This window comes from Monodelphis domestica, chromosome 3 (genome assembly GCF_027887165.1).
Source record: "Monodelphis domestica isolate mMonDom1 chromosome 3, mMonDom1.pri, whole genome shotgun sequence".
Lineage (NCBI taxonomy): Eukaryota > Metazoa > Chordata > Mammalia > Didelphimorphia > Didelphidae > Monodelphis > Monodelphis domestica.
The window spans coordinates 441,931,335-441,959,159 of record NC_077229.1 but is presented as its reverse complement, the minus strand read 5'-3'; the positions used below and the strand labels follow the sequence as shown (position 1 = coordinate 441,959,159).

The window sequence follows — 27,825 nt, the reverse complement described above, 5'->3', positions numbered from 1 at the left end:
AATCAGGAAAACTGACTTTTTAAGGAGACTACTTAATAAGGATAACTATTTTTTTTTTTAAACCCTTATCTTCTGTCTTGGAGTCAATACTGTGTATTGGCTCCAAGGCAGAAGAGTGGTAAGGGCTAGGCAATGGGGGTCAAGTGACTTGCCCAGGGTCACACAGCTGGGAAGTGTATGAAGCCAGATTTGAACCTAGGACCTCCCGTCTCTAGGACTGGTTCTCAATCCACTGAGCTACCCAGCTGCCCCCTAAGGATAACTATTTGCTAAGGGGATGTTATTCTGTTTTTTGGCTACAATCCTTAGTCTCTTAAGCTGTTATGCATATGATGACATTTCCAGATCCCACACTATCTTCATTTTTCTTTTCCAGACCAGAGATTCCTTTTCTTGCTTTATTTTTTAGATCTTAGAATCAAACCAAGTATTCGTTCCAAGGCAGAAGAAGAGTAAGGACTAGGTAACTGGCATTAAGGGCCTTCCCAGGGTCACAGAGCTGGAAGGTGACTGAGGTCATATCTGAAACCAGAACCTCTCATCTCCAGACCTGGCAATCTATCCACTGAGCCACCTAGCTGTCCTGGATCTATATATTTCTTTATCTTTACGGTCCATCAGAGCTACCTTTCTGTATTTTTTGAAATCTAGAGTTCTACAACCTTGGCTACATTGTAACCACCACTTTCTCTTTTCTTTATTTTCTTCTCCCAGGTGTCATGGTAACATTCTTGAAAGCTATGTATATTATTTCTACTTTGCAAAACAATTCTCTAAGATCCAGGGTGTTAAATTGGATAAAGTTCTGACCTTAGAGTTTAGAAGATCGGATTTGAAATCCAGCTTGTGATACATACTAGCTGTATGTTTTGAACATGAATAAATCATGTTTAGTTTCACCCTGTGTAAAATGGTATTATAATGATGAGGCAATGAATATGGTGTTGTAATTTACAAACTTGGTTTGCCTCACAGCTCTCTTTATAAAAGAGCCTTCATTAGGGAGTATGTTTTTTAATTTTTTGGGGATCCCCAGTGATCAACCCAGCACACAGCACACATTTAATGCTTTTTTGATGATGATTAGCACTTGTTTTGCTTTTGAGCAGAATTAGAATTCTAGCAGAAATCTGAAGAGTTGACATTTATAAATGCTTGTTGGGGGCTCTGTGGATAAAATGCCTAACCTGGAGATCGGAGATCCTGGGTTCAAATCTGGCCACAGACACTTCCTAACTGTGTTATACTGGGCAAGTCACTTAACCCCAGTTGCCTATCTCTTCTGTCTTAAAACTGATACTTAGTATTGATTCCAAGACAGAAAGTGAGGGCTTAAATAAAGTTTGTTAGATTGATGTCATCCATTCATTCTATATCCTAAATCTGTGACAGTTTCACAGTTACTTAAAGGAAAGTATTTTCTATATCTTCTATTTGCCTTGATGATTTATAGGTTCATACCAGGATGATAGCATTTCTGTTCCTCCCTCCTGTGAATCTTCACCCCTAAGCTCATCAGATAAGTTAATTAATTCATTTATAAATAATGAACCTCTTTTACTTGCATAAAATTTGCTGTATGTTACACAGTATTAAGAGGTAGAATATATTTTCCTTGTCCACAAAAAACTCATTTTAGTTGGAAAAACATAAACTTTATCTATAAATGTATGATATGACAGAATTAGAAGATGTATTCTTGACTTTAAAACTGATCACTACCTTTTACAACATAAAACCTTTCTACTATTAAAAAATGTCATGAATTCATTGGATTGTGAGATAATTATGAGTTGGAGTGGTCATACAAGGCTTTGTTCTTGTTGAAAGTAGAAATTAAGCAGGACCTTCATGATTTATATATATATTAATATATATATATATATAAATAATTTTTCTCCAGGGGCACTTAGATGGTATAGTGGATGGAGCACCAGGCCTGGAGTCAGGAAAACTTGAATTAAAATCCAGCTTTTGACCCTGTTTTCTCAACTATAAAATGGGATAATAAGAGTTGTTGTGAAGATTAAATGAGATATTTTTTAAAAATTCTCACATATTGTCTTGCACATAGTAAGAAATATATGAATATGAGCTATTTATTATTATTATGAATCAGGTATTTGTTCAGGGAGTAACAATATGGAAATCATATTAGAATTTGTGAGTACCCAAGAACTCCTCTGGTCCAAGTAAACTTTAAGTAGGTAAATTTCTAAAATCATTTAGGGCTAATTACTGCCTATTCTCATATCATTTAAATTATTTAACTTGTAGTCATCTGGAAAGGCAGAGATTAAATTCAATTGGAAAGATATCATCATGTGGCCATGGAAACACAGAAAGAGAAATATCATTTGAAGGCCCTATGTTCTTTTTTCCAGGAAAAACACTGCTTGTGTTTCAGAAGAGAGGGATAAGCCTCAAAGAATTAATTTGTTCCCCCATGTAAATACTAGCATCTCCCAAGTATGACTCATAGAAGTTTCAGTGACTTGGAAAGGATAAGACTATGGCCCAATGAATATGAAAGAAATTGCTCAGATATTTTGATGATAATTTATTTGAGTGAATGAAAAAAAATTGGGGGGGGGAAGATAAAATAATGATACAGATCTTACCTTGAATAAGGAGGAAATTATCTACTATTTTTTTCCTGAACTACTACTATACCTGAGGAAGTGGCTCATCCACATAGACCCAGTCTTCTGATCCTGCTTTGACTGGTGGTGGTCCTGGAGGTGCAGGAGGTGATGTTTTATCTTCAGGTGACCTCTTGTCTGGTGACCTTCCTTTAGGCAAAATTTAAATAAGATCAGTTCATAAGGAAACTCTACACAAGATTATATTTTGAAACTGTCACATGTTCTAGGGAGTACATTAAGTATTCTAGATACTTGAGAAGTCTTCTAAATACTTGAGAACCTTGCAAGTAAGTGCCACTTCTAAATTATTAATCACACACACACACACACACACACACACACACACAAATCCACCTGCCCTAATCACATTAGGCAAAAAGACAAACAATAATTTTTATTTTGTTTTTCTATTTGGGGGGAGGGACATGATTGTTATTTATGTATCACAATTGGTATATGACTCTTTTCTAAGTCTAGAGGAAAATGGCCATACTCAGCGGAATATTAGTGATTAATACAGTGAAGGAAAATGATAAATGTTGGAAGGGGTATGGTAAAATTCTGGTGGAGTTGTGAACTGATCCAACCATTCTTGAGGGCAACTTGGAACTATGCCCAAAGGGCTATAAAACTCTGCAAATTCTTTTATCCTTGAATACCACTACTGGGGCAATATCCTAAAGACATCATAAAAAGAGGAAAAGGACCTACTTGGACAAAAATGTTTTTAGCATTTATTTTTTGTATTGGCAAAGAATTGGAAATTTGGGAGATATCCTTGGAGGAATTGCGGAACAGATTTTGGTATATGATTGTGATAGAATACATTGTGTGATAAGAAATGATGAGTACAATGATTTCAGAAAAGCCTAGAAAGACCTACATGAAATGATGCAGAGGGAAGTGAGCAGAACCAAGAGCAATACTACAAGGATGATCAACTGTAAAAACACTAGTTACTCTGATCAAGACAAAGGCCAAAGACAATTCCAAAGGATCAATGTGGAAAATGCTATCCTACATCAGAGAGAAAACTGATGAACCATGAATACATATTGAGGAATACATTTAAATTTTTCTTTCTTTTTCTTTTATAACTGAGAGCAATATTATTGCTGATCAACTATGAAAAATTTAGCTATTCTCAGTAATACAATGCCCTACAACAGTTCTGAAGGACTTATGAGGAAAAATACTATCCATCTCTAGAGAAAGAACTGATGGAATCTGAATGTTGATCAAAACATACTATTTTTCATTTTATTTTATTTGTGCATGTTTTGATTTAGGGAGTTTGGTTTTATGTGTGCATTCTCTAATATGAAAGAAAACATTAAGAGAGATGACAATGGTAACTAATGAAAACTGAATTCCACTCATCTTCTTAGATGCAGAGTAGAATAAATGGACTAAGTAATATTTAGAATTAAATGACCATAAAAGCTTAGTGTTTAATAAACTCAAGAATATAAACTATTGGAGAAGGGATTCTCTAATTGATCGAGTAATCAATAAATTAATCAACAACTATTTATTAAGTAGTCACTATGGTAGTCCCTGGGGATATGAATACAAAGAAAGAAGCAAAGTCTGAAGGAGTTTGCTAGGGAAAACTATAGTCTTTTGGTTAAAAATAGATTTAAATCATCAAAATATATCTTATAATATAGCAAATTTTTAATGGATAAAATGTCAAATAAAAAAGTCACAACATTAAAAACAACTAAAACAAAGAACAAAAGGTTATATGTTACATTTTTTGATAGAATAAAAATTATAATGATAAAAAAGAACAAAAATGGTGAAGTTGATAATATTGCTTATATAGAATTAAAATAAAATTCATAAGCCAATAACCAACTTAACTAAAAAGAGAGATTGCAACTTCATTAATAAAAATAAAAAGAACGAAGAAATGAATTGTGAAGAAATAAAACTATTAAAGTTTATATTACACAATTATATATCAATAAAACTGAGAACATAAAAGAAACATGAATACCTACAAAATATAACACAAATTGACACAAAAGACAAAGTAAATATAACCACTACAAAAAGAGTTGAATTTAAATATTGCATTAAGATTCACAAAATGCTTTACAAATATAATTTCATTTTATACTCATAAAAACCCTGGAAATTAGATGCTGTTATTATCATCCTCATTTTATAGATATGAAAATTAAGGTAGGTAGGAGTTATCTGACTTGCCATGGGTCACACTGCAGAAAGTGTGAGGCAGAATTTGAACTCAGGGCTTTCTATGACCAGCACCAAGGCCTTATCTACCATTCTATATATCTAACTAATTTCAGGATAAAAGATCTCGAATAAGACATTAATAAATGGTCACACTGAAAAACAAACAAGGATGAAACCAAGATATGGAATAGAGGAGACACTCAGCTGAGCTTTCCCAACATTTTCTCCAAACAACTTTTAAAAAAGACCTCAAATTTAATGTTGGGGTGGCATAGCCAGGAAAAGATCAGAGTGAGACACTATTTCTAGCCCAAGACCATCTAGGTGGTTGAAAAGGAAGATCTGTGACATGGGGGAGGGGGAGGAGGCTGTTCTGAAGCCCAAAGGAGGAAACACCTGTGGTGGGACCAGGTAGTGTTGATAGAAGTATCAGCAACTTTGAGAGCTCATAAGCCAGAAATAGTGAGGGAAGCTGGCAATTGATCATAAAAAGAATACAAGGGTCTGTGTGCTAGCACTGGACACAGGATGAGTTTGGCAAATCTATTGTCTATATCCACTTCTAGGTCATAGTTCATGGGCAGAGAGGAGCATTTTCAGTCAAGATGGAGCAAGAAGAACAGTATTATTTATAGTCATAAGAGGCCCTGAGGAATAATATTGTTCCCAGTTCTGAGGGAGCAGGATCTCTGAGGGGCAGTATGAATTATGATCCCAAGGAATTAGCAGTCATTCCTGGGTAAGGACCAGAGTGCATATCAAGAGAGCAATGGTCACATTGTCCTAGATCAAACTACCACGGAGGCATGCCAAACTTCCAAATTCCCAAAACTACTTTAGAAAATAGCAGTTTGAAAAAAAAGCCTGATGCTTAAGATAGTACGCCACCCTGTCCACCTACTCTTGCTGTAAACACAAGCCATCTTTAACATAAATCTCCAAATCAAGAAATAAGGTGTAAAAATGAGCAAACAACAACAAAAAAAGAACTTGATCAAAAAAATCCACTGTGATGTGAGGGAGGTTCAAGACACAAACTCAGAAGAAGAAATGAAATCAAAATAGTTACAAGCAAAGTCTCAAAGGGGAAAAATGGTGAATTGGACAGAAACCCAACAAGAGTTTCTGGAAAAGCTAAAAATGACTTTTGAAATGACATAAAGAGTAGTGGAGGAAAAGTAGATAAAAGAAATGAGAATAAAAGAAGATATTTTTGAAAAATCAATGAGCAACTTAGTAAACAATGCAATAAAAATACTGAAGAAAACAAATGGAAAAAAGAGATAAAAATTCACTGAAGATAACTTCTTAAAAATAAGAATGGGTAAATGGAAGCTAATGACTCAATGATATGTCAAGAAACAAAACAAAGCTGAAAGAATAAAAAAGAAAATGTGAAATATTTGATCAGAAAAAAATGACTGACTTAGAAAATAAATCGAGGAGAAATCATTTAAGAATTATTGGATTACCTGAAAGTAATGAAAAAAGAAAAAAGCCTACATATCATAGTGCAAGAAATTATCAAAATTGACCATATCATAGCCAAACCATCAGAAATCACATGATTATTTCAATATAAACAGAAAAAGCCTTTGACAAAATACAACACTCATCCCTATTGAAAACACTAGAAAGTATAGGAATAGAAGGGCCTTTCTTAAAAATAATAAACAGTATATATTTTAAAACCATCAGCAAGTATCATCTGCAATGGGGACAAATTAGAAGCATTCTCAATAAGATTAGGAGTGAAACAAGGAGGCCCATTATTACCTCTACTATTTAACATTGTACTAGAAACACTAGCAGTAGCAATTAGAGAAGAAAAAGAAATTGAAGGCATTAAAATAGGCAATGAGGAGACCAAGCTATCACTCTTTGCAGATAATATGATGGCATACTTAAAGAATCCTAGAGAATCAACTAAGAATCTAGTGGAAAAATCAATTTTAACAAAGTTGCAGGATACAAAATAAACCCACATAAGTCATCGGCATTTCTATATATTTCTAATACATCTCAGAAGCAAGAATTAGAAATTTCATTTAAAATCACCGTAGACAATATAAAATACTTAGGAATCTATCTGCCAAGACAAACACAGGAACTATAAGAGGACAACTACAAAACACTTTCCTCATAATTAAAACTATATCTAAACTACTGGAAAAACATTAATTGCTCATGGGTAGGATGGGCTAACATAATAAAAATGGCAATCCTACCCAAATTAATTTACTTATTTGGTGCCATAACTATCAAACTACCAAGAAACTTTTTTACTGAATTAGAAAAAAACTATAACAAAGTTCTTTTGGGAGAACAATAGATCAAGAATATCATGGGAAATAATGAAAATATGTGAAGAATGGGGGCCCTGCAGTACCATATCTTAAACTATACTATAAAGCAGTGGTCATCAAAACAATATGGTTCTGGCTAAGAGACAGAAAGGAGAATCAATGGAATAGACTTGGGATAAGTGACCTCAGCAAGACAGTCTATGATAAACCCAAAGATCCCAGTTTTTGGGACAATAATCCACTATTTGACAAAAACTACTGGGAAAATTATAAAACACTATGGGAGAGATTAGGTTTAGATTAACATCTCATACCCTACACCAAGATAAATTCAGAATGGCTAAATGACTTAAATATAAAGAAGAAAACTATAAGTAAATTAGGTGAACATAGAATAGTATACCTGTCAGATCTATGGGAAAGGAATATTTTAAGATCAAACAAGAGATAGAGAATATTACAAAATGTAAAATGAATAATTTTGATTACAGTAAATTAAAAAGGTTTTTGTACAAACAAAATGAATGTGACCAAAATTAGAAGGGAAGCAACAAATGGGAAAAAATATTTATAATGAAAATCTCTGACAAAAGTCTAATTACTCAAATTTATAAGGAGCTAAATCAGTTGTACAAAAAATCAAGCCATTCCCCAGATGATAAACGGGCAAGGGACATAAATAGGCAATTTTCACATAAAGAAATAAAAACTATCAATAAGGACATGAAAAAGTATTCTAAATCTCTTATAATTAGAGCAATGCAAATCAAAACAATTCTGAGGTACCACCTCACATCTAGCAGATTGGCTAGTATGACAGCAAAGGAAAGTAAATATTGGAGAGAATATGGCAAAATTGGGACATTAATGCATTGCTGGGTGGAGTGAATTGATCCAACTATTCTGGAAGGCAATTTGGAACTATGCCCAAAGGGCATTAAAAGACTGCCTGTCCTTTGATCCTTTGAACTCCAAAGAGATAATAAGGAAAAAGGCGTGTACAAAAATATTCATAGCTGCACTCTTTGTGGTGGCAAAAAATTGGAAAATGAGGGGATGCCCTTCTATTGGGGAATGGCTGAACAAATTGTGGTATATGTTGGTGATGGAATACTATTGTGCTCAAAGGAATAATGAACTGGACGAATTCCATGTGAACTGGCACGACCTCCAGGAACTGATGCAGAGTGAAAGGAGCAGAACCAGGAGAACGTTGTATACTGAGACCGATACACTGTGGCACAATCGAATGTAACAGATTCCTCTACTAGCAGCAATGCAATGATCCAGGACAATTCTGAGGGACTTATGAGAAAGAGCGCTATCCACATCCAGAGAAAGAACTGTGGGAATAGAAACACAAAAGAAAAACAAGAGATAGATCATATGGTTCAATGGGGAAATGATTGGGGTTGTAGACTCTAAACAATCACTCTAGTGCAAATATTAGTAATGTGGAAATAGGTCTTAATGACATACATGAAACCCAGTAGAATTGCTTGTTGCTATGGGAGGGGGATAATGTAACTATATGTAACTATAGAACATGTAACTATAGAAAATACTCTAAATTAATTATCTAATTAACTTAATTTAATTAAATTTAATTTGAAAAAATTATTAAAAAAACTACTCTGATATCCTAGAACCAGAGGTAAAATAAAAATTGAAAGCATCCACCAATGAATACCTGAGATTTCAAAATGAAATCTTGCAGGAATATTATAGTTAAAACCTTTATCTCCCAGGTCAAAAAAAGAAACTTCAAACAGTCAGAAAGAAAGCATTTAATTACTGTGGAATTACTCTAAGAATTACACAAGATTTATCAGTTACAATTTTAGAGGAGTAGAAGGCTTGAAATATGCTGTTCTGGAAGGTAAAAATGTTGGGATTACAACCGAGAATAAACTATGTAGAAAAATGGAGTATAATCCATTGGGGGAGAATGGAAATTTAATGAATTAGGACACTTATAAGATTTTCTGACTTAAAGATCAAAACTGAATAGGAAAATCTAACTTTAAAATATAAAACTTGAGTGAAACATAGAAAGACAAACATGAAAGATAAACCATAAGAAACTCAATAAGGTTAAATAGTTTATCTTTCTTTATTGGAAGATGATACATGTAACTTCTAAAAACTTTATCATTATGAGGGTAGTTTAAAAATTCTATAGAGAAATGCTCCAGGGCATAGAAATGAGTCAATGATGTTGTGATGATGTAAAAAAAATGGATAAATGAAAAAGAGGTATATCTTTAGAGAAGGTGTAAGGGAGATGATGAATGGGAAAAATTCTCTCATATAAAAGAGGTACTCAAGGAAGAGCTTTTACAGTAGAAGAGAAAATGGGTAGGTAGAGTGGACAAATACTTGAACCTCACTTCTAATTTGGTTCAGAGGGAATACGCACATATTTATGGGAGTAAATAAGATAAAGTGGGGTAATTGATAAATGAAAGGTAAGCAATTGAAAAAATCAGAAAAAAATAAAAAATTCACAATTAAACACAAAATGGAAATCCTGAAAATCAAAGGAGAGATTAAAGGAATTGAAAGCAAAAAAATCATTGAAACTTGGAGCTGATTTTATAAATAAATCCAATAATAAAATAGATAAACTATTAATTTTATTCTTAAAAAGAAAATCATATTAATGGTATAAAAATGAAAAGGGTAAGTACACCACTAATGAATATGAAACTAAAGCAATTATTAGGAGTTATTTTATTCCATTATATGCCAGTAAAACTGACAATCCAAGTGAAATGGATGAATAGCTACAAAAACATAGCTTATTCAAATTAACAGAAGGGGAAATAGAAAACCTAGCCCTATCTTAGTAAAAGAAATTGATCAAGTTATGAATGAGTTCCTTAGGAAAAAAATTCCCAGAACCAGATGAATTTAGAAGTAAATTCTACCAAACATTTAAGGAAAAATTAGTCTCCAAAATATGTAAACTATTTTTATAAAGGGCAAAGGAGTACTCCTAACAAATTCCTTTTGTGACAAAAACATGATTTGATATCTAAACCAGGGAGGACAAAACAGAGAAAGAAAACTATAGATCAATAACTTCTTTAATGAATATCAGGACAAAAAATATAAATAAAATACTAGCAAGGAGATTATAGAAATGTATCACAAAGCATTACATGAAGAATCCAGGACTGGTTCAATATCAGGAAAATTATCAGCATAATTGACCACATCAGTAACAAAAATAAGAAAAATCATATGATGTTATCAATAGATGTAGGAAAAGCCTTTAACAAAACACATACCTATTCTTCTTATAAAACACTAGGAAATCTAAGAATTAATGGAAAATTTTTTTAAAATGATAAGTTTTATCTATCTAACCTCCCCCCCAAAGCATTATTTCTAATGGGGATAAACTTGAAACCTTCACATTTAGACCTGAGTTAAAATAAGGATGCCCATTATCACCACTGTTATTTAAACTTGTACTAGGAAAGGCTATCTATAGCAAAAAGACAAGAAAAAGAAATTAGAGGAATAAAAATAGGCACTGATGAAACAAAACTATGATTCTTTGCAGATGATATAATGGTATATTTAAAGAGCCCTATAAAATCAACCAAAATTGGTTGAAATATTAATTTTAAAACATTGAAGGATAAAAAATAAATCCACAAAATTATCAGCATTTCCATATACTACCAAGTATGAAGTCTGAGAGAGAAGGTGAAATTATGTTTTGAAATAACTGTAGACAATATAAAATATTTGAGTGTACCTACCAAAATAAACCTAAAGGTAATATGAACAGAATTAGAAAACAGTTTTCACACAAATATAGACTTAAATAACTGAGAAATATTTTTTCCCATTGGTAGAGTGAGCCAATATAATTTAAAAATCCTGTCTAAGTAAATTAACTTTTCAGGCACATTCCAATCAGACTTTCAGAAAATTATTTTATAGATCTAGAAAAATAATAAAATTCATTTGGAAGAACAAAAGTTTAAAAATATCTACAGAACCAATGAAAAAATGTAAAAGAACCTGGCGTGCCCATATGAGATTTTAACTATATCACAAAGCCATATTCATCAATGTAATGTGATACTGGCCAAGGAACTGGTGGCACACAATACCCAGCAGTAAATGATCATAATAATCCAGTATTTGATAAAGCAAAGATCCAAGTTTTTAGAGTCACAAATGCGAAAACCAGAAAGAAGTTGGACAGAATCTCAGCAGAGACCAACATCACACACCAAAAAAGATAAGGTCAAAATGAATAAGTGACTTAGACATAAAAGATGATGTCTTAAATAAATTGGGGTAGTATAACAAAAATGTACCTATCAGATCTATGACCAAGTAAAGAGTTTGTGACCAAATAAGGGATAGAGAGATCACAGTAAGTGAAATGGATAATTTTTATTAAATGAAATTAAAAAGATTTTGCCCAAACAAAATGAGTATAACCAAAATTTGAAGGAATATTGGAGAAAAGTTTTGCTAGCAAGTTTCTCTAATAAAGGGTTTATTTCTTAAATATATAGGGATCTGACCAAAATAAAAATAAGAACTTTTCCTCAATTGTTAAATGGCCAAAAGATATGGACAGTGTTCAGAAGAAATCAAAGTTATCTTACTCATTAGAGAACTAGAAATTAAAATAACTCTAAGATACTACGTCATATATATCAGATTGGCTAACATGACAGAAAAGGAAAATGACATGCTGCAGGATATGTGGAAAAGTTGAGATATGAATACACTGTTAGTTGAGCTGTGAACATTTGAAATCATTGTGGAGAATGATTTGGAACCATATAAAAGGGCTATAAAATTGTGCATACTCTTTCTTCCAGCTATACCACTACTAGGACTAAATTCAAAAGAGAATAAAAAAAATGGGAAAAGGACCTACTTGTATAAAAATGTTTATAGCACTTTTTTTAGGTGGTAGCAAAGAACTGAATGTTCAGAGGATGCCCATCAATTAGGGAATAGCAAACAAGTTTTGTCACATGATTGTGATGGAAAAATATTGTGCTCTAAGAAATAATGATTAGGATAGTTTCAGAAAAGCCTGGCAAGCCTTATGTCAATGAAAAGTGAAGTGAGACCTTGCATAGGTGGCAGATTGGCCAATATGGCAACAAAAGAAAGTGATAAATGTTGGAGGAGATGTGGCAAAATTGGGACACTAATACACTCCTGGTGGAGTTGTGAATTGATCCAACCTTTCTGAAAGACAACTTGTTATTATGCCCAAAGGGCTTTAAAAGACTGCCTGCCCTTTGATACAGCCATTACACTACTGTGTTTTTACCCCAAAGAGATAATAAAGAAAAAGACTTTTACAAAATTATATACAGTCACATCCTTTGTGGAAGCAAAAAATTGGAAAATGAAGGGATGTCCATTGATTGAGGAATGGCTTGAACAAATTGTGGTATTTGATGGTGATGGAGTACTATTGTACTGAAAGGAATAATGAATTGGAGGTATTCCATATGAACTGGAATGACCTCCAGTAATTGATGTAGAGCGAAAGGAGCCGAACCAGGAGAATGTTGGTACAATCAAATGTAATGGACTTTTCTACTAGCAGCAATGCAGTGATCCTGAACAACCCTGAGGGACTTATGAGAAAGAACCCTATCTACATTTAGAGAAAGAACTGTGAGAATGGAAATGCATTAGATAAATATGTGATCAATCATTTAGTGTGATAAGGATATGATTGTGGTTTTGATTTTAAAGGACCTCTACTGCAGATATAAATAACATGGAAATAGGTTTTGAACAATGTATAATACAGTGGAACTGCTTGTCGGCTTCAGGAAAGGTGAAGAGTGGGGTAGGGGGATCATGAATAATGTAACCATGGAAAAATATTCTAAAAAAAAAAAAGGAAAAAAAACACTAGAGAAGTGAAGTAAGGAGAACCCAGAAGAAAGACCTTGTTCCTCTGATCTAGAGAGTGATCAAAGAGAATTCCAAAAGATCCATGAAGAAAAACACTATCTTACACCAGAACTTATCAACCCTGAATGTTTAAGGCACACTTTTGTTTTTTAAACCTTTACCTTCCATCTCAGAATCAATACTATGTATTGGTTTCAAGAGAGAAAGATTGGTAAGGGCTAGGCATTGGGGATTAAGTCACTTGCCCAGGGTCACACAGCTAGGAAGAGTCTGAGATCACATTTGAACCCAGGACCTCTTGTCTCTAGGCCTGACTTTCAATCCATTGATCTACCCAACTGTCCACAAGGCATGTTTTTTAAGATTTTTTTCCTTGTTTTCTTTTGTCTTTTTTTGTGACATGGTTAATATCTTTTGCATAATTTCACATGTATAATCAATATCAAATTTCTTGCCATCTCAAATAGGATGAAGGGGTGGGAGAGAATAAGACAAATTGGAATTCAAATATTTAAGAAATGTATGTTAAAATTTTACATGTAATTAGGAAATACATGAGATAAATGAAAATACATTAATGAAAAAACAACCAGAACCATATCAGTTCATGAGAGAATCCTATCCAATGTTTAGCAAATATTGAAAGAACTCCTTTGCTAAATAAGTATTTTTCAAAGATAGAAATATAACTTATTTTCCATGAGAAAAATAAAATAGTGGATTAAATCAGAGAAAGGTAAAGACCATTATTTTTTTTTTAATTACAGAAGATGCTTGCAAACATAATTTAGCAATGCTCAAAGATGAATTAGGATCAGATCAGTCTTACCAGGAATTAAGATGTTTTGATATTAAGAGAAAAATATGCTTATTCATTTTTTTCAGCTTGGGTTAGAGGGAAAAGTTTTACACCTATAATTTCAGCCATGTAGGGAATTAATGAAGAAACTCCTTCTATAATGCTGATTATCAACTGTTCTTCAATTGATATACTAAGAAATTGCCCAGAATACTGAGAAGTGTTCCAGTTCACAGAAGGAGCATGGGTCAGAGGTGGTCTTTGAGGTTTTGAGATCTATCTGATTCTGAGGTTAGCATTTTGTGGCCTCTTCAAACAAAAATCATAGCCGTGACATACATAGTAAGAGTCAAATGATCATATAAATTGAAGGAGAAATTATATGTTAAATTATAGAATACTTTTATGTGAAAACTTATATAAAAATATTTTTTCTTAACATAATTAAAAGCTCTTAAGAACCAGAATACTGTTTTTTTGTGAAAACAGAAGAATCTTTCTTAATAAGAACAGACTGATTATTCTCACTTTTATTGGTAGAGTCCTATAAATGCTAGGTATTGCAAAGAGAAAAGATGAATTAATGAAATTACCAAAAAATAAAAAGTACTTGGGCTAATAATGCAAACAATCTTAAAAATGCTCTCTTCATTAATAGGCTGTGTTTTACATAAATGTTGAGACTCATAAGATTTCTAGATAATTGCAAATGTAGCTGTAACTTGTTCAGTGGCTCTCCAAATAGTATAATTAAGAGTACCCTAAAATGATGAGACAAATGCATACTAATGATGTTCTTTAAAGTTGGGTATAGAAGTCTAATTGAAAGGGACTCTCAGTGGTGCTAAAGAGGATATCCAAATAATACCTCTTTTTGTGGATGACACTGATAAGAATATCCTATCTAGAGGACTATAATGCTTCCTTCATGTGATCTCCAAACACTCAAAGAATATTGGTCTTGTAATCCACACAAAGGGAAAGACAAAAAAAAGTCAGAAAAAGTTATCTATCTATCTATCTATCTATCTATCTATCTATCTATCTATCTATCTATCTATCTATCTACCTGACTGTCTACCTGTCTGTTTCTATTTATCTTTCTGTCCATCTATTAATCCATTTGTCTATGTATGTATGTATGTATGTATGTATGTAGCTAGCTGTCTATCATCTATCTTTCTATCAATCTGTCTATTTGTCTATCCATCTGTCCATCTATCCATTCAGCTATCCATCCATCTGTTTATCTGTCAATCTATTAATCCATCTATCTATCTATCTATCTATCTATCTATCTATCTATCTATCTATCTATCTATCTATCTATCTATCTATGTATTTATGTATGTATGTATCTATCTATCTACCTGTCTGTCTATCATCTTTCTATCAATATCTGTCCATCTGTCTAGCCATCTGTCCATCTATCCATTCATCTATCCATCAATCTATCTACATACATACATCTCTTTACAAAAAAGGGAGAGACGAACCTCATGATGTTTCTTGGACACTGACAGTGGACATTCAAAGTAAGTACTTTTTAAGGAACTTAATATTCTTTTCCTCTTCTTCTGTAGTTTTAAATTTTACTTCTGAGAGGTGTTTTGGGGAAAGCTAACACTGAGACAGGATAAAGTTTTTCTTACATCTGCCTATTATTCATAATTTCATGGAAATTCAAACAATTTATACTAATATCAAATGTATATTCACTCACATAATTATAAAATGGAGAATTAATTTAATTAAGCTTAAATGCTGTTTATACCTTTGCCTTTTGGAGAAGTTTCACTTTTCTTTGCTTTTGCTTCTTTAGCAGCATCTAGGGAGAATTCAATACATAGACATCACTGACAGCTTTTAAAAAATATCCTGTAATGTTAAACATTTAAATGACATTTATCATAGTGAACAGGTTCACGATGAAACTGGTAGAAAAGTCCCAAGATGGCAATGAAAATAAGATGAAAAAGACTTATGTGTTAAGTTTTAGTTCAATGATAGCAATAGTTTGCCACAGTATTTTGAAACACTGAAATTAAATTAAACACTTAAATTCTGTGGTATATCTGGTTTTAAACACACAACTTTGAACAGTATAGCTACACTAACTGAAGGAATTAAATTCCAGTCTTCTTTGAATACATTTCCAATTGAAAGACTTTCTTTTTTCATGACAGTTGGCTCCGAGGCATGAATGAAAAGCAAATTATTTGAGCAAATGTAACCTTTGATTTCCCTTTGTGTAGAAGGAAACATTATAAATGAAACATTTGTCTAATGACATTTATTTTTCCATTTTGTTTTTATTGTCCAAATCACCTTGCAATGACATCAAATATTTGAATGGAGTTCAGCAGGAAAAAAATAAAACAAATAATAAAGGGAGTAGAAATTGAAATTCTTGATCTGATTTTTTTAGTGTGCTCATGATATTTATCATCTGTTTTTACAAAATAAACAATCTCCCAAATGAAGAATTTTACCAACTCCCCACTACCCCATGGTATTTTGTACCTTAATTAGTATTGAGTAGAAAAAAAATACCTTACTGTTACTGAGTACTAATATAAAATTCTTAGCAAATATAATGACTAGGTGAAAATAATAATAGCACAAAGAGCAAATAGGCAACTAATACTTAAACTTAATAAATGAATTAGAAAAGACTTATAAGGCCAGTAAATAAGTATTGTTAAAAAAACAAAACAAAACAAACTCTTACCTTTTTGCCTTAGTATCAATTCCAAGATAGAAGAGCAGTAAGGGCGAGGCAATTAGGGTTAAGTGATTTGCCCAGGGTCACTCAGCCAAAATGTGGCTGAGGCCATGATACTCCCAAATTTAGGCCTGGTTGCTTTATCCACTGTCCTATCTACTTGCCCCTAAATAAGGATTAAAATCATTCTGCCCAAAGAATTATTATTTTTGAAAACATTTATGTTGCATAAAAGTTTGTGCCTATTCCCCTTATTAAAATTTTAATCATTATATATACATGCAAATACATACCTTTATCATCTTTATCTCTTTATATCTGACTATCTTTCTACACATATCACTGATCTTTTCAGTCTATCTATCTATCTATCTATCTATCTATCTATCTATCTATCTATCTATCTATCTATCCAACTATCCATTTTTCTATCAATTGATCTATCTATTGCTATATCCTAAAATAATCAAGTAGTTTAAGACTAGCTATTAAGTTAGATACTTTGCAAGCAGTTGTCTTTCAGTCATTAGCTTTGAATTTTCAACAAAGCCCTTTCAGGGACACAGAACCGAAAGAGGAAACAGGAGGAGAGACACAGCAACAAAAAGCTAAACCTAAAGAAGTTGAAAAGGGAAGCAGAAATCTGTTTTCCTACTAATGATCACTTCCTTTTGTACTCAGCATCTCTCTCTTTCCTTCGTTAATCCTGACCCTCAATTTCTTCTTTATCTCTGCTTCAATGATTTGAAAAAGCTTGCTTTTTTATCTTATCTTTTATTCTTTTTATTTCTTGCTGTTGTTTCATGAAGTATATTTGGTAGCTACAGGAGTCCTTTGGATGTAAGTTGCAGTAAATGTTTCTTTAGGGAGATTTTTCATTATTTACAGGAAAGTCACCTAGTGGGTCAATGTAGACTAGAGACTTATATTATGAAGTCATTTCAGAAGAGCTGCCTTGCATTTATTATTAGGACATTCTACCTAGTTCTACTGTTAAGAGTACATCTATAAAGCTGATGTAGTTTTTCCTTTCCTCAGATGAAATATTGCCTAAAGACATCTTTGGAGATGGAATTTTCATACTTTTTTTTAAGGGTCTGGTAGTGCTCTAGTGTAAGTCAGGGAGAAAAAAGACAGGTACACTCACTCTTTGAAGCAAGAAGAGATTTATTGTTCATGGAAGATAGATAATTCAAGAATACAGGTTTGAAGGGTGTAAACAAACTGTTAGAGCTTTAAGACTGAATTGTGTCATAAAGAATCAGAAGTACTGATTTGTTTCTGGTTGACTTAGTCAAATATCTACGTAGGCACTACAAATCTGAAAGCAGGGCTATGTGCGTACTGTCTGAAGAAAGTAACCTGTTTATTTACAGCTATCATAAACAAAATTCTTTCCTCCCAATTCAAGGCAGAGTTGTTTTTATAAACTTTTGCTTTCTGTACTGATATATTAAGTATGAATTTTAAGTAAGAAAAGTGTTAAAGGATAGACAATTGGAGCTAAGTGACTTTCTCAGGGTCATGTAGTTAGAAAGTTGTCTGAGGACAGATTTGAACTCAAGTCCTCTAGACTATAAGCAAGGTGCTCTTTCTACTGAACTTCCTAGCGGGCTCTTCTAGGCAGAATTTGAAAACTACTGTGTGGCCCTTCAATTTTGGTCAAGAATCTCTTTAAAGAACAAATACCTATGCAGGGTTTTGCATTTCCAACTGAGCTAGCAGGAGATGGTAGTTGGGAAGAGAGGAGATGTCTAAGTCATATCTATTAACATTCATGTAGTAATAGCTAATTATTAAGGTTTTGACTTTTTAATTCGAATACAAATATCTTTGATTAACTATGGGGAAAAATCATTCTTTATTTTACTAAATAACTGTGTGTTGTTTAAGTCTATCAAATTACTACCTTGGTAAAAGAATATATACATAAAGACTAGTAATAAAATATGCATATACTCATGTTCATAAGACTTTAGGATATATGTATAGGAATCATAGAACCATAGATATCATCTTGTCGCTTGTTCAGGAATTTCTAGGTATATGCATTGTGTAGTGTACAACCATACATCAAGCTTGTACCTGAAATTAAATAATTTTTTTTGTGATGGACATATAACCACCAAAATTGCTTTAAATATCATGCATTTCAAAAGTCTAGTACTTAAAAATTAGCAAGTCATTGTGCTCCTTTACATCATTTAAGTGAATACTGGTGGTCACACCTAAGAGGGAAATTGGTTTGAAGAATAGACTCTGTGTGGGTTGGAGTTTGCTTTTTGGAGAGGCTGAGGTGCCAGTATCTTATTTAGATTTTTAAAGTAGTTTTTTAGTACTAAAGCTTTTTTTTTCTGATCTGAAAGTGGGAAGATGTTATTTTAGGTTTGGATTTTAATGAATGTTATGGCTGTTTTTTCTCATGTTTCCATTTCTTATGTTTCCAATGACCTAGAAGCCAAAAACTTAATATCTGTCTTCTTTTGGAATGGGAGCTTTTACCTTTATTGATATCCACAGTGCTAAACATAGTACCTGATGTCATAGTGAGTGCTTAAATAAAGGCTTCTTGACTGGCTAATTGATCCTTGTTTTTCAACGAGTCTAAGGGAAAGCTCTCTTGAATTCCTCCATGGATAGAGAATCAGGACAGGAAAATGCTTCTCCATCACAGAATGGCCTTGCACAGACATTCAGATATAAACTCTCTGTCCTATTTAGAGCCTGGACCAAATGCCAGAGAGACTGAGGAGTTTCCTGTTATTCAGATATGTAGATTTTCTTAAATAGCTTTGTTAGCTTGTTGTTGAAAAAGGTGCTGACTCTGAGAGATCAGTCTTGGTCTTGCACTAATTGGAGGTCAGAAGAGCACAGTTATTTAGTGCATGAAGGGGTAGAGGGAGGTATTGCTCCCTGAATAATCTATTTCTGTATTTTATGGCCCCTCCTGGATCACTGCCTTGTCTTGGCTGATGGGCTTGTGTAGCTTGATGAAACTATGAATCAGGCAGGATTGATGGACAGATCACAGTGAAGAGTCTGGACAAACTGTGATTCCTAGAGAAGCAAATGTGAGACCACTCCAGTTTCTTGGACAAGAAAACTTTATGGTCAGTATTAAAATGACAAGATATAACACTGGGGGGTGAACATTTCAGGTTGGAATATGTTCAACACCTTACTGGTGAAGAGTGGAGGATATCTACAAGTACCTCTAGAATTAACGAAATGGCTAGGTCAAATCCAAAAGAAGCTCAGTTATGGATCCATCTGGTGACAAAAGAAAAGTTCTATTGTAAAGATCAATATTGCATAGGAACCTAGAATGTAAAATCTATGAACCAAGATAAGTTGGATGTGGTCAAATAGGAGATGGAAAAGATTAAATATTGACATCTTGGGTGCCACTGATTTAAATGGATAGGAATGGGTGAATTTAATTCAAGCGATCATTACATATGCAATTTTGGTCAAGAATCTCTTTAAAGAAATGTAATGGACCTCATAGTCAATAGAAGGGCAGGAAAAGCAGAACAGAAATACAATCTCAAAAATGACTGAATATCTGATTGCATCAAAGGCAAATCATTCATCATTGCAGTAATATTCTATGCTTTGACAATTGATGTCCAAAAGGCCAAAGCTGCTCAGTTCTGTGAAAACTAACAATTTCTTCTGGAAAAACATAAAAAACGTCCCATTCATCATAAGGGATTAGAGTTCTAAAGTAGAAAATAAAAGGTAATTGAAATAACAGACAAGTTTGGCCTTGGAGTACAAAATGAAGCATGGTAGAGATGAGGCTTTCTCAAGACAACTTGCTGGTCATAGAAAACACTCTTTGTCAACAGTCCAAAATGCAAATCTACTCATGGATACCATTAGATAGTCAATATAGAAATCATATCAAATATATACTCGAGATGATGGTGGGGAAGCTTTGTAAATCATTTAAAACAAGACCTAGAGCTGATTGTGGCTCAGAACATGAGCTTCTTATTGAAAATTCAGACTTAAATTAAATAGAGTGGGGAAAACCATCAGACCACTAATATTCCTTATGAATATGAAGTGGAAGTAATGAATATATTTAAAGGATTAGACCTGGTAGATGTCTGCAATATTGTATAGGCAACAGCAAGAAACATCCCAAAGCACAACAATAGCAATAAAGCAAAATGGCTGTCTGATGAAGCTTACAAATGACTGAGGAAAGTAAGAAAAGGAAAAGAAAAGGAAAAACTGAATGCAGAATTCCAGAGAATAGCAAGGAGAGATAAGGTATTCTTAATGAGCAATGAAAAAAAAGGAAACAACTGAATGGGAAAGACAAGAAATGCCTTCAAGAAAATTAGAGATATTGAGGTGAAATTTTCTGCAAAAATGGGCATGCTAAAAGACTAAAATGGTAAGGACTTACCAGAAGCAGACGTGATTAAGAAAAGGTGTCAAGATTACAGAAGAACTGTGCAAGAAAGATCTTAACATCACTGGTAATCATGATGATGTGGCTACTGATCTAGAACCAGATATCCTAGAGAATGAAGTTAAACAGGTCTTCAGAAGCATTGCTAACACTAAAGGCTAATGGAAGTGATTGAATTCCAGCTGAGTTATTTAAAATCCAAAAAGATGATGTTATAGTGTTGAACTCAATATGATAGCAAATTTTGAAAGCACAACAGTGGCCACTAGATTGGAAAAGATCAGTTTGCATTGAATCCTAAAGAAGGGCAATGCCAAAGAATGTTCAACTTACCAAACAAATGAGTTTACTTCATAAGCCAGTAAGGTTATGCTTCAGATTCTGCAAGCTAAGCTTCAGCAATATGTGAACTGAGAATTACCAGAAGTGCAGGCTGGTTTCTGAAGAGGCAGAGGAACTAGAGACCAAATTGTCAACTTTCGTTGGATTATGGAGAAAGCAAGAAAGTTCCAGAAAAAAAAAAAACATCCACTTCTGCTTCATTGACTATACTAAAGCCTTTGACTGTGTAGCATAACAAAACAAGCAAGTTGTCGAAGTGGTGGGAGTACCAGAAAATCTTATTTGTCTCCAGAGGAATCAGTATGAGGGTCAAGAAATCAGTTAAGATTGGTGAAGGAGTATGACAAAACTACTTATTGTTTTCTTATTTATTTATATTATGTGGAGAGTACATCATATGAATGTCAGGCTCAACACACCAAATGTCAGAATTAAGGTTGCTGGAAGAATACCAACAATCTCAGATATGCAGACAATACCTTTGGGATGGCACAAAATGAAGAAAGTAAAAAGTCTCTTTATGAGGGTGAAAGAGCAAAGTTATAAAAGCTGGTTTGAAGTATAACATTAAAAGACTAAGATCATGGCATTTGGTCTCATCACTTCCTGACAGAGGGAGTAGTGGAAGCCATGTCACATTTTATATTCTTGAGCTCAAAGATGACTGCAGACAATGATTAAAGCTATAAAATTAAAAGATTTTTATTCCTTGGAAAGAAAACACTGGCAAATCTGAATAGCATCCAAAAAAAACAGAGATGTCACTTTGCCAACAGAAGTCCATAGAGTAAAGTCTCTGATTTTTCCAGTAGTAATGTATGCTTGTGAGAGTCAGATTATAAAGAAAGCTAAATATTGCAGAATCAATATTTTTAAATTGTAGTTCTGGAGAAGACGTTTGAGAGTCCCTCATATAGCAAGGAGATACAATAAACCAATACTCAATTCAGACTATTTGTTAGAAAGACAAATACTGAAGCTGAAGCTTAAAGAATTTGGCCACATAATGAAAAGATAGGATGCTTTGGAAAAGGTCCTGAGATTGGAAAGATTGAAGGCAAAGGGAGAAGGGGATGGCAGAGGATGAGATGGATAGTGTTATGGAAGCAATGAACATGAGTTTGTACACACTTTGGAAGAGAGTGGGAGGGAATAAAGATCTGGCATGCTATGCTCCATGAGGTTATAAATAGTCAGACATGACCAAACAAATGAACAATAATATTTTATGAACTTAAAAGAGTAGAATTGGGTGACTCTGATTTACTAGTGTCTAGACTTTAAAGATGTATGCTTTGCCTGTCACTTATTCCAAGCCAGATTTGGAGAGTAATTTTCCCCAAAGTGTCTCTGTTCATTTGAAGTTTTCCATGGATGTCATTCAAGAATATGCTTCCTTTGGACAATACAGATCAAAGTATTTTTCATTTGTCAATAATGGAATATCAATAAAATTTTTACTCTCCAATCAAAGATGAAAATAGAATTTTAGTATAATCAAATTTAAGTCTCTTTTTTGAAACTGCATAACTACTGTGGAAAAAATAATGAATTTAACTCATCTATAAATCACAGAAGTGAAAAATAGTTCTGTATAATATGGATACTAGAAGACATTTAGTTTTAAAAAGCCAGAATTATCTTTATACTTTATTAACAAATTTTAATAAGGAAAAATCTAAAAAAGGTATTCTTCATATTTAGGAAAGCATGGGGTCAAATTAGCCCACAACAAGAATCTATTCATTTATGTCTGTGGATAAGTGCAATAAATCAAAGTTGGGTCCTAACATAGGGAAGTCAGAGAGAAAATGATTTCTGAATTTAGTTCAGTATTTGAAGAAGTTCAGAATGTAAAGAAATTGGCCCCTGAAAATCCAGGACCCAGTCACGAAAAGGAAGGGATTTCATAAGGAAGTGTCAAACTAATTGCAAAAATGAGACCTTTTCTGGTGGATGTCTGAAGTCCAGAAAAGTCCCTCCAAGGGAATAAGAAATACAGCATACAGAAATGCCATTGTCATGTAATGTAATGTAATGTCATGTAATGATTATCTGCACTCTGGGGATCCATTAAAAGCTAGTGGAAAAGAATTAAAGTTTGTGTTTTCCAGCAGGTTTGATCAGAACAAGACTGTAGAGGGACCCAGTTCCCAGAAAGACACTCAGAGCTAAAGAAGATACTAGGAAAAGTCCCACTACTCTTTTAGGTCATTTAAAAGAGTTTCTTGAAGCCTCCCTGTCTTCTGTTCCCTCCCTCTATACATGTCATTGGGAGGTAGACCCTTCCTTAAGAAAATGACTAATTGCTCCCTGGAATCACTTGCACTGACCCACTCTGGCACTTTTCCATTGTCTTTTAATTTAAGGGTCACTCTGGATGCAGACAATCTCTCCCTGGTCAATGCCTTTGTTTCCTTTCTAATTCACTCAAGGCTAGATGGCTACATTTTTACCAGAAGACAAATGTCCCTTTGTTGGATCTTTACTTTCTGCAATTGGAGTCTGGATTTTCTAAAGCAAATTTTCTTAAGTTTGGACTTTGTAAATACTTGACCTAGAAAGAGCTTTGTTTGTGTTTATATGGTAAGTAGCAAACTCGTGGGAAGATTATGGAATACATTTGACCTTTGTGGAGTGCTCTGACAAATCAATGCTCCCAATTCAATAATCCTAATATTAGTACTGCATATACCATTAGAAAAAGAATGACTTCAGAATATCGTTCTTTCTTCTCATTAAAAGGCATTCATGACCTGCAAAGCCAATAAACCTTTCCAAATAGAAGCAACTAGGTCTTCAGATGTGACTATTTCCTTCTTCAACGCACACTTTGATCTATTTATTATCTCTACTTCATTTATCTGAAATCATTGGAAAATGAATATTCTCTAGAGGACAATAAATACCATATGGACAGTGAAGGTATGGTAATTATCTCTATGTGTGTTCTGTGTCTTCCACAGTAATTTAAGATTATGCCATTTTGTCTGAGATCTCCGACTTTGCAAGTGTGGGAACTGTCTCCTCCAGCATAGATGATTAAGACTTGAAAACATCAAAAGTAATTAAAAACATTTTGGTAAAATTTTTCTAATACATAACACTTCCTTATCTTACTAAAGATTAGTCTTAAGACCATCTACTTTTTTTCTTGATAACTAGGAGTTATTATAAACATCAATTATTGTGCTGGTCTAATATATATGGGTGCCCTCATTATGTAATAAAGTACTGCTTATATTTTCTTTAAATGATTTCAAATGATTAAGCTTTTGGAGTTTTTCTACCTGGTTTTTATAATCCATTTTTCTCCACCCTCTGTTTAACTCTCACTTCTTGTACTCGTTGTACTGCAGATGGAAACTTTTTTCCTTTTTTATGTTTTCTTTTGCAACATGGCTATATTTTGCATTGCATCATACATATAATCAATATCAAATTGCTTGCCTTCTAAAGAAGCATGATAGGGAGAAGGAGGGAAACAATTTGATATTCAAATTAAAATAAATAAATGATAATTTTTTACATGTGATTGGGAAATATTTAATGAAATAAATTAACAAAAAAAACCCACTGCAATTGCAAATGCAGAGACAACTTTGCATAATTAAGAGTGCCCTGAAATGTGAGACAAATGCACACTAATGATGTTCTTTAAAGACATGTGCAAAAGTCTAATTGAAAAGGGACTCTCAGTGCACTAAGGAGATTATTCAAATGCCTCTACTTGTAGATGGCACAGCTGAGAGTATTCAGACTCAAAGGACCATGGGGCTTTCTTCACATGGTCCACAAACACACAAAGGATATCAGTCTTGCAACCCACACAGGAAAAAAGGCAAAAACAAGTTAACAAAGGGATTTATATGTATGTGTGTATACACACACACACACACACACATATGCACATGTATATTTATGAAATGTAAGGGCAGGTTGCAAGAGGAAAGATGGAACATTGAAAAAAAGAGATGATTGATAGCAAAGACAGTTGATAGCAGAGGATGCTGGGAGAGAAGAACAGACTGACAGGAGCTCCGTGAAGAATTCTGGAAGCTTTTGAACAGAGATCTCAAAGCATTTCCTTGTTGGGAATCTTGCCAAGAGCCAATAAAGGATACACCTGTGTTTAGCCCTGAGATTACTCCTACAAAGTTATTTCCACAACATAGCATCTCAGGGAATAACTCACAAGACTCTTCAGATCCCAGAGGGTCGTGGACTCTGCTCTAGACCCCTTCTCTCTCCCCTTTGCCCTTTGCACCTGCTCAGACTTGTCCTTAGCCCCGGCAGTATTAAAAATAGGAGTGAGAGAATTAATGGGAAAGAGGAGAAACCCCTGTTGCCTTCACAGTTGCTAGAGTGATGGACCTCTAAGGGACATAGATCAGGGACTCCGATTTCCTCATTGTAACTCCCCAACTTTCCTTATAGCCATTGCCCATTGAACCTTCTTATACGCAGTCAGATATTTCTAGTGGCTTTTTCTAGGAGCTAAAGCAGGGTAATTGACTGAGGATACAGATCCGTCATACCAGAGTGCTAATCAAGATCCCTCCCCTGCTGAGTCAAAGACTTGGGCAGGCTTGTCTCTGTGACCATCTCGTGTGGGAGAATCAGGAGTACATTTTATACCACCTGATGGGGAGAGCTTCTTTCATCTTCCCATCACCCTCACATAACAGGGGAACCCCAATTTCCTGAGAAGCACCTCTTGACAGCATTCCCCAGGAGGAGTGAGTGAGAGAGTGTAGGAGCCACCCATCAAGGCTCCTCTCATTTTACACCTGCCTCATTCTCAACAAGCTCCTTTAGTCCATCTCTAACCTGCCTTAAAGTAACACCAGTGCCAAGTTACAGTATTGTGTGCATCTGTATGTATATTTACACTATTTATATACAAGTATATCTACATATATGTTTGTTATATGTTTGTATATGTGTATGTTCACATACAAATATAAGTATATATAACATGAATGTATATATTTTTATGTACTCAAATATATATGTGCACACATACTTCATTGACTTGTTTTTCATATCCACATTCATAGTTCCCATCCCTTTACAAAAGGGGGGAATTGTTCATCATGTTTCCCTGAGCCTGAGATTGGTCACTCCAAGGCAAGTACTTTCAGGGAATCCAGGTACTTTTTTCTTCATCAGTAGTTCCATTCATTTCAATCTTGATTTATATTATCTGCTTACTAAGTCCCATCTCCAGAGATGATACCCAAAAGGTAAACATCACCCCAGATTTTATTTTAATTGTTAAAAATCTCAAATGAGTTTTTCCTATGAGAGCAAAGAAAAAGGATGCATTATATAGTCTCTTGAATACATTATGTACCCTGGTGTAGTCTCCTCTAGACTTCTGAGACCTCAATTGAAATTTCAGTTCAGACATTTCTTTGAGAACAGTTAGTTACTTGTTGGATTTATGGGAGCAGACTCAGGACTTTATAGCCATGGATTATGTATGGAATTCATGGCACAAATTTTAAGGTATAAAGATGCTCCTCTCTCCAAGCTACTTTGTAAATGGACCCCTTTCTAGTATTTGCTAAATCCAAAGTAAGAGTACACAAGAGAATGGAAATAAAAAATAAAAAAGCTTTTGGGAAAATTAGATAGCAGTATGGCAAAGATGGGATTATAAACCAAAAGTTCTTAACTTCCATTCTATTTTAAATGTTAATATTTTTTCCTTTATAAAAGTATGTATTTTTATTTTGTAAATTCAAAAACACAATTCTTAGAAGGTTTGTATAAGTTTCACCAGACTGCCAAAGGGGTCCATGATATAAAAAATAGATTAAGTACATCCCTGAATTAGATTTGCATACATAATATATCACTTTTTGGTAAAATAGGAATCAAATATGCATCAGTTTTTTTAGAACACACTACTAAATATGGTTTTGTGGAGATATAACTACACTTCAAAGTTCAATGAATTTGTTATGGCAGTAGCTTCAATATGTGTCGAAAACATGCGTCTTGAATTTTGATTTGCAAAACCAGCCTGGTCAGTGTGAGAATTAATTTCTTTGTTTATGCATATGCATTGCAATGACTTTTTCTCTCCTCTCCCCACTCCTCCTCATTAGGAGGTGTGAAGGGGAGAAAATGAATGCTCGTTAAAGACAAATATATATATTTCAGGGGGAGAGGTTGTTGGGGAAAGCTAACTGATACAGCTTAAAACTTTTTTCTCACATCTACCTATTAGATATAACCTAAAGGGAAATTCACACAATATAAGCTAATACCAAAACTCTATTCACTAACATACTTATAAAATGAAGAACTAATTTAACTATGTTTAAGTTGCTGTACCTTTGCCCTTGGGAGAAGTGTCTTTCTTTCCTTTTCCTTCTTTAGCACCTTTACCTAGACAAAATTCAATACACAGATATCACTGATGGCTTTAAAAATATTCTGTGATATTA

General features: G+C 33.7%; 1 protein-coding gene across 2 annotated transcripts in view; it reads right to left on the bottom strand.

Moving 5' to 3' along the window:
* The window catches only part of LOC103094680 (sperm flagellar protein 2), a 136,579-nt gene that overhangs the window by 83,144 nt on the left and 25,610 nt on the right, over window positions 1-27,825 (bottom strand). For both annotated transcript variants that reach the window (XM_056824544.1, XM_056824545.1), the window contains 3 exons: window positions 27,713-27,766; window positions 15,649-15,702; window positions 2,674-2,792 (listed from right to left, as the gene is read on the bottom strand). In XM_056824544.1, the coding sequence (XP_056680522.1) occupies window positions 2,674-2,792; window positions 15,649-15,702; window positions 27,713-27,766 (227 nt within the window). The remainder of the gene's footprint in view (window positions 1-2,673; window positions 2,793-15,648; window positions 15,703-27,712; window positions 27,767-27,825) is intronic.